This window comes from Periplaneta americana, chromosome 12, assembly GCF_040183065.1.
Source record: "Periplaneta americana isolate PAMFEO1 chromosome 12, P.americana_PAMFEO1_priV1, whole genome shotgun sequence".
NCBI classification, from domain to species: Eukaryota; Metazoa; Arthropoda; class Insecta; order Blattodea; family Blattidae; genus Periplaneta; species Periplaneta americana.
The window spans coordinates 84,303,575-84,315,528 of NC_091128.1; the positions used below are offsets into that span (position 1 = coordinate 84,303,575).

The following is an 11,954-nucleotide window of genomic DNA, read 5'->3' on the forward strand; positions in this document are numbered from 1 at the left end:
GGTGGTGGTGGTGGTGGTGGTGGTGGTGGTGGTGGTGGTGGTGGTGGTGGTGGTGGTGGTGGTGGTGGTGGTGGTGGTGGTGGTGGTGGTGGTGGTGGTGGTGGTGGTGGTGGTGGTGGTGGTGGTGGTGGTGGTGGTGGTGGTGGTGGTGGTGGTGGTGGTGGTGGTGGTGGTGGTGGTGGTGGTGGTGGTGGTGGTGGTGGTGGTGGTGGTGGTGGTGGTGGTGGTGGTGGTGGTGGTGGTGGTGGTGGTGGTGGTGGTGGTGGTGGTAAAATAAGTAAATGAAAATTTTCTTAAAAATTGAAATGTAATGAAGAAAAATGTTATTCTTTCCTTGCATTGTAGATAATCTAACTTTTGAGCTAAAACTTGTTAATATGAATGTTACATTTAAAGAAAAAAATATTTGAAATCTTGGGAGTAATTTTTTAAAAGAATGTTTGGTACAAATTGCAAAATGATAATTTTGAAATTTCGCAAATCCAAAAACGTTTTATGTGGGCAAATATTTTTTCTTTTAGATCGAAGAGTAATTTTCAGACATTAAGCATATAAAAATTTCATCAGAACAGGCTTAAGGATACAGAGAACCAAAATTGATAAAACATGTAACAAATTTTAAATGATAGAAGGTGTGTGTAACCCCTTAAGTTTGATATACAAATTGTGTATCTTTGTCTGTTGTATTGATCGTCATAATGGACTAATGCAGCTACTATCACCAAACATATTGTATTCAAAAAAATTGTGACATTGTATTCCACAGAGTTTTGAACTTGTGTGGCTCATCAGTGAGTCTGAGCCCTGTGAAGGCAGTCCTTTTGCGGTGCCCACTGCTGGTGTCCCTGAACCTGTCCTCCTGCCGAGCTCTGCCACGTGGGATGAAGCGGCTGTATGAGGGCAGCGAGGTGAGTGAGCTGCGCAGCACCTTTGAAAAGAAGCCGGAGGCCGACAAAGTTGAGGTGGAAGCAGAAAAGGAGGAGGAGCGGGATGCAGGAGCGGTGGGTACGGGTGTGTGAACTGATGCACTGTTTCATTTTCTTCCAAAGCATTTGTTTTGTAGAGTGCAGACTCGAATTCTGGAACAGGAAGTAAATATATCCTGCAGTGAATTGTGTTTGTGTACTTTTCTGGCTTTATCCTCTTCTGAAATGTTTGATTATGTCCTTTCTTGTATCGTTAGCATTTTTACTCCTGCTTGTCAGTTCTATCATCTGTTTCTTGTTTGTGCAATATTAATATTTTAAAATTCAGTAATATATAAATTGTTTACTGAACTTTACCCCATATGTTATGTAAATTTTAATGTTATATTGATGCAGTATGAGTTAGACATGTATTGTTTTTGTAAGCTGCGTTACATATTGCGTACTTTATATATGTATGATGTGGTAATTTGAAATTCTTTGCAAATTTTAATTTCAGAATCTGTAAGGACAAAAATACCGGACCCATGGAGTGAAGAAAAAAAATTAACAACCCTTTTACCTGTTAAGGTTATTTAGAGTTCGAGAAGTGATATGATGATGATAATGACGCATTGGCTGAAGAGAATGATAAAAGAAACTGAAGTACCTACTTTAAAAAAAAAGCCCATACTTGCTTCAAAAACAAGACATCTTATACAGTCTATCAAGAATCAAATAGAGATACTCTGGTAAGAAGCCACAAGCTCACTAACTTATTACTGGACTCTGGAAGTAATTATTATAAGTAATCATATGCAGATGTGCCAACTATTACAGATTTTCCGTAATTATTACAGATTTCCTGCCACTATTATGGCATTAAGCCAAAGGAAAAATTATTACTGAAAGCAAAATTATCATAACAAAATATATATACAATATATATATATATATATTTTTAGTTTGTTATTTAACGACGCTGTATCAACTACTAGGTTATTTAGCATCAATGAGATTGGTGATAGCGAGATGATATCTGGCGAGATTAGGCCGAGGATTTGCCATAGATTACCTTACATTCACATTACAGTTGGGGAATACCTCGGAAAAAACACAACCAGGTAATCAGCCTAAGCGGGGATCGAACTCATGCCCGAACACAACTTCAGACCAGCAGGCAAGCACCTTAACCGACTGAGCCACATTGATGGCTATACAATATTTCTTAATCATGCAGAAGTTGTAGATACTTCGCACAGGAAAGATGTTTCATATTCATCTTTTGAATATTTTATTCAAAGATTCTAAATTTGGTTAATGAACGTGAACATACAAACTGGATGAGGAATTTACAGCTTACCAATGCAATACTTTCCCAGAACACATTATAAATGGATCTAGAATAATGCAAATATGGCAAAAAAAAATTGTTTATGCTAATGGCGGGTACTTGACTGTTTGTCATTCACCCATATGAAGCCAGTTGTGTAGACCAATTTACCAACAGAGTCATTGCCCAGAGTGTGCCATAGGAAGCTATGTTACACTACACTCGATGAGATGAGATGATGGAAATTTGTTGGGATGCCACAGGTGAATCAGTGCTCCCAAAGAAAACTCTGTGTTACCTGGATCACAGACTTGCCCAACACAAGTTATTAATCGGGGGTATGCCAGGTATCGAACCCAGATTCACAAAGTTATAAGTCCAGCACTCTAGTCACTGATCAAAACTGTAGATTTCACAAGTGAAAGTAATGAAAGTTTGTGTTTGTAGCACTAAGTGTGACTCGCAGTGACTTAGTTATGGAAGTAGTCTACATTGTTGTGAAAAAATTAGACAATTCATTGATATTAGAGGAGAAAAATTCGCTTCGGCACTGGGGATCGAACCCGGGTTCTTGGTTCTATGTACCAAGCATTCTAACCATTGAGCTATGCCGAAGTTCAATCCACAGCATCAGATCGAATCCTCCTCCTCCAGTGTCTTTCCCTTTGTGGCCTGACTCCAAGTTCGACATATATGTTGACATTTTATATTAAGTCAACTGCCATTATACAAGGAGCACACCCAATTGAGTGACTTGGTGGCTGGGATTCCATAATGATATGTACAGTAATATGCACTGTTCCTCGAAGAATCTACGTAAAGATTAATTTTTTGGTCCTACAGAATATATCTGTTATGATAACAATTGATATTAGAGGAGAAAAATTCGCTCTGACGCTGGTGATCGAACCCAGGTCCTTGGTTCTATGTACCAAGCGCTCTAACCATTGAGTTACGCTAATATAAAACGTCATCATATAATGTCGAACTTGGAGTCAGGCCACAAAGGGAAAGACACTGGAGGAGGGGGATTCGATCCGGTGCTGTGGATTGAACTTTGGCATAGCACAATGGTTAGAGTGCTTGGTACATATAATCAAGGATCCGGGTTCGATCCCCGGTGCCAGAGCGAATTTTTCTCCTCTTAATATCAATTGTTACCATAACAAATATATTCGTAGGACCAAAGAAAAATAAATCTTTACGTAGACAATTCATGCCTGCATTAAACATATCAACAATGGAATCATTTATGATCCAGAAGATGAAAATCGCATCACAAGGAGAAATATGCTTCAAGAAGAAATTTGTAGGAAAGTAGCTGCTAGAAGCAAAAGATACCATAAAACTTTTCTTTTTCGCATAAGAATTGACAGGTAATGCGTAATTACAGTGGATCCTCGATGCATCAGTCCCATTATTGTCGATTTTCCACCTTTTTCATCCGCTTTTTTTGATACTGGAAATAGGCCCATATAAATAATGCTATTTTTTCCCCAATTCCATTGTTCCTCGAACTGATGTTTTATGTCATTGATCATTGGGAAATCTCGGTCCTGACACACTATTTTCCCGCATGGATAATTTTCTTTTACTTTGAAAGGGTGAACTCCATTAGTATCTTTGAAGCAAGAAGATGCACAAGATTGCAATCCCGAGACTGTCAAACTTTGCAGACAAACGTGAAATGTATTATACCGTCATGATATGTAACTTGATTTATCATTTCAATGCAATGCACGAACTTTCCATGTGTGTTGTTAAAGTCTGTTAATATGGAAATTAGTTATTACATGTGTAATCTGTGCTATGAAGGCAGGCATTAGATTCTGGAAAGAAATGCAATTTTATAGTAACTTATTGATTAGTCCGATTTTTCCACACAAGAACGAAGTGGAGGTATATGAACACTTGATGTTACTACGCTTGCAAACTGTGAGCGCCCGATTTTAACAATACATTCAGTGTAGCCAACTCAGTAGATTTCAGACTGATTCTGGCAGATTTCAATTTCTTACAGCCGAAAAATATACTATTGTCAACCGACAGCCAAAAATCTGGCAGGATTTTACATTGCTTAATTGATTCCACTATTTTAAGCAGTGATGTTATTAATTGGCTGCACTATTCAACTAGTAAAATTACGATAATAACATTTTACCAAACATGACGATTTAAAAAAAAAATAATGTTTCATTCATCTTCTGAGTGATGTGTGAATTATGTCAAAATTACTAATTTTCCGTTTTTTTCCTGTATAATATTTCACTTCAGGAATACTGGACAAGATCCAATGGACAATCATTATATTGGGTAACCAGATGACAATTTTCGGTTTGTCTACAGCATTAGATTAAATGAATGAATAAATAAATAAATAAATAAAATAAATACTGACTTTCAAACCTTTAATCTGTTTTTAAAATGATAAAACGCTATATTTACATCTCAGAATTGTGCTTACACTTGACTTCTGTGAAGTACAAACACATAACCTCAACATTTTCTCGCCTCTCCTACCATGTGCGAAATATCGAGAACATTGAAACATTGCAGTGAGACCCTCTAATGAGCGGGAAAGAATGAACTGTTCACCTCGAACAAGTTTGCAGTTCAATTACTGTTTATCACTGTTTCACTGTCTAAGATCACCGTGATCATAAATGAGCAATCTCAGATCGAACAGTGATCACACAAGAGCAGTTTATCTCATCACTAATTGTCAGTTACTTTTAAAGATATTTTGAGATTATCTGTACCTCTTACACCTCTCAACTTCGATAAGATCTTCAATGAACATTGTATTTATTTCTCTCAATAAAACATCGAATAGGGCCTGTTATAGGAATGTTAAGTATCCTCATTTCATTAAAACACTTCAAGGTAGCAATGTCAACGTCTTCTGCTGCAGATTTTTAAACATGTTCAGGATTAAATTCAACTCTTGCAACAGTGCCCTCTATTTCCTTCCATTTATTTATTAATGTTGCAGACAGCGACTGCTCAAAACTATACTTTTTAGCCTCTTCAATATTCTTGAATTCTCTATCTAAATCACTAAATGCAGCTAATTTAGTCTCCAAATTGATTTGTTTTCGTGTTATACCTGCCACCATTAACAACTAACACACGAATGTGAAAGGTGCCAATGGTAGGAACCATAAAAGCAAATCTTGTTAAGGGTCATACACCCTTGAAGCATGTAGAGCTCTGTTGTAACACACTCCTTGCTGTAGAATGCCAAGATCGGTTAACGAAAGTATGAAAGAGGGTAGACGAAATAATGGAGAAACAGCTTTAGAGGGTGATACCAAGTGAAAAGTGAAATATATAATGATGGATAAAACATATTTAAAATGCATGAATGTGCTGGGCCTATAAAATTTGTCATTGCAATAGAATTTATTGTTATATCAGTTTTCGTTGTATGGAGGTTCGACTGTATTTGGCAAGATGAGGCTAGAGATTCGTGATCTTACAGTTGGGAAAACCTCGAAAAAAAACCCAAACCAGATCAACCCAATTGAGAAAGTAACCCACACTTGAGCACAGCTCTGAATTAGTATGCAAATTCACCAACCAACTATGCTATGCTGATGATTAATTTATTTTTAAATAATACATAGACCTACTTGAATGTTTGGGACTGGAAAATATATAGCTTATGGCTTCTTACTCAAGATTCGAGCTTCAGTATATCCTGTAAAATCTGCAATGTATGTAATTCTCAGTGAGTCCAATGGTTGCCATGTTTGCCATTGAATCCAAGATTCACAGTTTTATATCAGAGAGCAATGAATTATTAAGGGCAATAAAAAATTCGTAATCTGGTTTCCTTCTTCATCTGTGTTGTAGACGTGTAAACAAATGCTGTCCCCAAATGAGAGGACGACAGGCAGAATTTACAAGCTATTCATTGTCCACATCAAAATTCAACTCTGAAGGTAACACAATGATCCCATGTGGATTGCCTAAATGTACATTAATTCATTCATTTACCTGCAGTATACAGAATTGCTACTGCAAAGTGGGTTTTTTTTCCAAGTACTTCAATTTCTTGTTATTGTCATTTTAATGCTTTGTTATTGCCATTTTATCAGTTTATGGAATCTTAACAAGCTATGGGACGTGCGATAGCATTGTGTTTAAGGGGGATGTTGCTGTTTAGTCAACTGTCCGAAGACAGGTCTGAACCTCACAAGTGATACCAAGAAGGCACCACTTATGAGGCAACTAGGCCAGGAGATAATGGGGTAGGGTGGCCAATTCTTTTCCCCCTCCATTGCATACATCACCTACTAGCTACATATTATACTTGTCAGACTTCAGATGCATACAAATAATTGTTCTTCCTCTGACGCATATCAAGGGGGATGATGGATGAAATTTCTATTTTCTACAATTTTTAAGGTATATATTTCGTATTTTGTACACTTCTTCCCCTTCTTTAAGTATTCTTGCATATAAATTTCATAATGATCAGATGAATGGCTTATAAGTTATTCAAATTGAAACAAAAAATTGCATATTTTCAAAATCTATCTCTTCTTACAAAACTTAGTTTCAGCACATAGCACATGCCTTTTTTTTTTTTTTTTTCATATGGTTAGAAAAGAACTAAGTATCCAGAATTTAAATTTACATCTATAAATGAAGAGGAAATTTATATATATATATATATATATATATATATATATATATATATATATATTAATGGAGGGTATGTTACATGATTTTTTCACCCATAGAAGCCAGTTCAATCTTCTTAATGTATCCAGCTGTTTGCTGACAACATAAAGTCCACTATAGTCCACTGTAGTCTATTCAGTTGTTGTGTTTCGCGAGAAATGAGGGGTATTTTGATTGGTGTTCATTACAGATGCCTGTTGCTAGTAGCCAGAGTTGGGGTATAGTCAATATATACTGCAGGGTTGTGATAGAAGCCAGTTATATAGACCAATTTACTGACAGAGTTGTTGCCTATGTTGAGATGAAATGATGATGAAGATTTGTTGGGATGCCACAGGGGAACAAGCTCATGGAGAAAATTCCTGTGGGCTTGGCCAACACAAGTTATAAATCGGGGATGTGCTGGACATTGAACCTTGTTTCACAGAATTATAAGTCCAGCGCTGTAGCCACTAGACTACCATGGTGGCTTTTAAAAAAAAATTAGGCCTGTGCAAATTCAAAATTGAAATTTTAAGTGTCTAGTAAACATGTTTCATTTTTTTAATGTCGAAATTATTTAGTTTATAAAAAATGCTACAGTGTTTTATTAACAACAGTTCATAGAATATGCCATGAAAATTCCATGTTCCTAGCATCAAAATTATGAAAGCCTTTACACTTTTAACATAACAAAATGTGCTGAAAAAAGTGTGAGAAAACAGCTTGTAGGGTTTGCATGGAATTCAACTTCAAGAATGCAACCATTTAAATAAAATATGATGTAATTGTTGTGCTTCCAAGTGCTGCAGAGCACTGAAACTTGCTCAATATATTATAAAAAGGAGATTATTGATACATTTTTTTCACAAAAAAAGGGGGGGGGGAAAGTGACAATGCGATGTTTTGATTGAAAATTACCAAAATTTCACCTGTTCTCCCCCCTTGATGTCATGCTGCAAGCCGGAAGATTGTGGCTTTGATTCTCAATAGTGTCATGGATTTTCTCAATTGATCTAATCTTTCTGGCCGCACTATGACCCTGGAGTTCACTCAGCCTCTAACAGAAATGAGTACCAAGGATATTAGATATTTCTTTAGGTAAGTAGGAAAAGATATTTAGCACGTAGGACTGACATCCCTACTACTTCTCAATGCTGAATGTCTCACAAGTTGGGAGCCTTAACATTCTGCTACTGTAAGGGTTTCTAATGGGATAGCTTTACTTTAACAGCCTCTGTAGTTAAAGTAAGTTCTTAGAGAGGAACTATTTATCTTATCATATTGTTGTTACTAATAAAAATTAAAAGTTGAGCATTAACTGTCTATGAGTATGAGACTGTTGTAGAATAAAAGAGCTTCGGTTTTGATTCAGTTCGTTTTGACACTACAAAGAAAATAGCAAAAGCTCTTTTATTGTTTCTTTGGGCACCAGCATTCATGTCACAGATGATAGACATGACATTCATAATGACAGCCAGATGCCAACTATAGAGATGTTTTACAAACTTTGCTTTAAATTTATACAAGTGTACATTTTTATGTCTTTGGAAGAAAATGAAAATATGAAGCCAGTGAACAAAGTTCTTCGGTTGTGAATAATATGACTGTTATAAATACTCAAAATGGTGGCAACCAAATGTATGCAGCTGTATAGTTTGAATGTCTTTGTGTATAAAAAGTGAAACAAAAGGCTCACAATCAAGAGAAGTGAAATGGAACTGGATCGATAATGTATTTTTTATTTATAGCAGACAATGTGTTAAAAGTGAGAATGCCTACATTAGGAAAAGAAATCGGAATCATCACAAAAAAAATCAACGATTAAATAATGTTTTAATGATGGATATGAACACTAAACTATTTTCTTGTGCACTGCTTTTATAATAGACTGCCTAGTAAATACGCAATTGGTTTGAGGTGCAATAGCTTTTCAAAGACTGCAATGATTAGAAATAGAAATGGGAACAATTACCATATTTGATTACAGTCATATTCATAATTGTAGATTTTGTGTATTGACAGTTGATTGAGAATTCGATGCTGCACAACTCTCCCTATTAATTCCGAATGTATAATTGCAAAGCTTAGTGCGGTATATTATTCATAAGTAATTAACTTCCCTTTTTGTAGTTGCATACATGTTTAAATCAAAAGGATAGCATGATATCTTTCGTATTTGTAAACTTTTATTGAGTTTTTCTATGCCTGTCACCACCCAAAGTGTATCACTTTCATATAGTTCCAGAAAAAAATGACCCACTTGAATTTTCTAAGTTCCAGATTCAACATTTGCATGCTCAATGCTCCAAAGCAGTGGTACACATGAGATCGCTTTGAAAGTTACTGAAATTAATTTTATGTTGATTGTTGTCATAACCAGAAAGGCATTTGAAAAGATACGATGAAAATTGATCTATTCTTAATAGTAGATTAATATTTATAAATCATGCAGTAAAGTATGGTGATGGTACAGTGAAACCTCTCATTTATGGACATCAAAGGGATGTAACAATCTATCCGCATCTGGGAGGTGTCCTTTATTGGAAGGGAGGCTTCTCAATCTAACAGCAATTTATAACATGCATTATATATCCCTTTATATGCGGAGACAAAGAGGAAGGCAAAAGATAGGAAAGACTGGAGAATGCTGGGTTTGCAGTGAAAGACCTGCCCTGCCCTTGGGCAGAACACTATGAATGAATGAAAAAATATATCCCTTCATGCTTTATATGAAATTTTATGACTTTGTTTATCCATCCGCTTCCAGCTAACAAGGAGTAGCCTGCGAGACCCTCATCTTCTTTCATGTTAAGAAATATCACCTGCTTCCAACTAACGGTATTGCCTTCTTTTATATTAAGGAATTTCTGTACAGTCCTCAAAAGTAAATTTTCCATTTTTGTAACACATAGATCTTGAAATCCAAGTTCTGTCCGCAGTCAGCAAGCTTTAAGGCTGGTTCATAATAAACCAGGAATGGAAACGAGAACCAAAATGGAAATATTGTAAAAATAAATACATTTATTTTAACATCGTTTCTGTTCCCGGTTTATTGTGAACCAGCCTTTAGGACTCTCAAACAGCTGACCATGGCCCTGTCTGAGAGTGTCCGTAAACGAGAGTTGAATTTATCATTATTTCTATATTATTTCAGTTGGAACATAAAAATCTGTCCGTATCTTGGGGGTGTCTGTAAGGAGAGGTTTCACTGTAAACGAAATGTGACCTAGATAATTAATTTAAAAATAAACTCTTTCCTCATCAGTATCCGAACCCTGAATTTTGAAGTCTGCAAGCATGCACACTAGCACAGAGCTATCAGAATACTTGCGATGAATTGTCATAATTAGGGTTGTCGTACTGTGTCATGTTTGTTACATAATGACTTCTAGGCATTAATTTGATCTTATTTTCAGATTAATTGTTATTTGTGAAATACCTTTCTATAATACTATTCAGATAATACTGAGTTGAAAACACTTTTAAATTGTTGTGATGTGAATCGTGTTCCATAAGGAGCTTCAAGAGTCAGGCCTTTTTTGGAACTGTACATGTTTCAGAATAATGTATGCATTTTACATACTATGGCTGGCATACAGAAAGTAGCCAGGGTCTGTATAGAGTACAGTAAATGCAGAATAATATAAGTAGAACTAAATACAGAAGCAAAATGCTGGCAGTGACTTCATGGCTGATAGTCTTTCAATTCCTGTACTGTGTGTGAATTTGTTTCGTACACTGTATCTTCAAGTGTTCCCACAGATAATCACACGTTGAAAGCTCTGGAGAAATTTTTACTAACCATTCACTTTTCTGAGAAAACATCAAAAAAAAAATATTGGTCCAATGATGTGTGTGCCTGACACAGCACACCACACAAAACCATTTTTGGGTCATGGAGTGGCTACGCGTGTTCTGCAAATTTACATGGCTGAAGAGATGAAACCAAGCCTCAGTCACTCATTATGTACTGCAGAGGGTCTAATAGATCCATGCCAATGCTATTCTGAATCCTTGTGCAGTAATTACAAGTTTGTGATTGTTGGGCTTCTGTAATCGATGCATCAATCAATCTTCGTAATGTATCCAGTTGTTTGCTGACAACATATGGTCCACTATAGTCCACTGTAGTCTTTTCAGTGCTTGTTTTTCATGAGAAATGAGGAGTATTTTGGTTGGTGTTCATTATAGATGCCTGTTGGTATTAGCCAGAGTTGGGGTGTAGTTAATACATACCTACTGCAGAACTGTCTTCTGCAACTGGTACTGATGATTTTAATTCACTTCTTTTGTGGTTTATGGATGCACAGTATAGAAGAATGTGTTCCAGATCTTCATGATAATTACATCATAGATAAGTAGGTATATCAGAAAGGTGAAATCGGTGTAGGCACAATTGTGTGACAATGTGACCTGTTCTGGCTCTTGTTAAAAATGTTTGGAACATGTCTGGGCAAGTTTTTGTACATATCCAAGTCATTTGGTTTCTTTTGTATGAACTGTAAAATTTTTCCTTTGTCAGAAGAGGGCAATTGTTGATCCATAGGTTTGTAAAATGAGAGTTTACTGAAGCAAAGGCACTGGATAGAGATAGCACTTGAAGTCTTGGTTGCAAATATGTTGCCTGTTTTGCAATGTTATCGACTTTCTCATTTCTAGGTATACCACTCTGATTAGGTATCTATTGAAATGTTATTTCCTTTTGGAATTCTTTTAGTTCACTTAATCATTTCGAATGGGAATAATTTTATGTGCATATAGGTTTGGCGCCTATTTCATTATGTTAATGTAGTCCCCTTGGAGTCGGTAAGTATTCAAATAGATTTTTCAGAAATTTGAGTAACACACTGAAGAGTAGCAGCATCAATAGCTATCAATTCAGTGTCAAGACTGGAGGAGGATGAACATGGTATGAAATAACTTTTTTGATATTTTGGAATATAATACCCTGCTCCTGATGACCCATCATGAGGGTTTAGAGATCCATCTGTATAAATTGAAGGTGATCCTTATATGTGCTGCAGATTAGTTCCATGGTATCTAAC

The 11,954-nt window shown here is 36.1% G+C and overlaps 1 protein-coding gene across 4 annotated transcripts in view; it reads left to right on the forward strand.

Moving 5' to 3' along the window:
* Fbl6 (F-box and leucine-rich repeat protein 6) overlaps positions 1-6,918 on the forward strand; it is a 50,774-nt gene extending 43,856 nt beyond the window's left edge. For 3 of the 4 annotated variants that reach the window (XM_069841660.1, XM_069841659.1, XM_069841658.1), the window contains exon 9: positions 767-6,918. In XM_069841660.1, coding sequence (XP_069697761.1) covers positions 767-1,019 — 253 coding nt within the window. In that variant the 3' untranslated portion in view covers positions 1,020-6,918. The remainder of the gene's footprint in view (positions 1-766) is intronic. The other variant, XM_069841661.1, reaches the window with a different exon arrangement.
* The last annotated feature ends 5,036 nt before the right edge of the window (positions 6,919-11,954 follow it).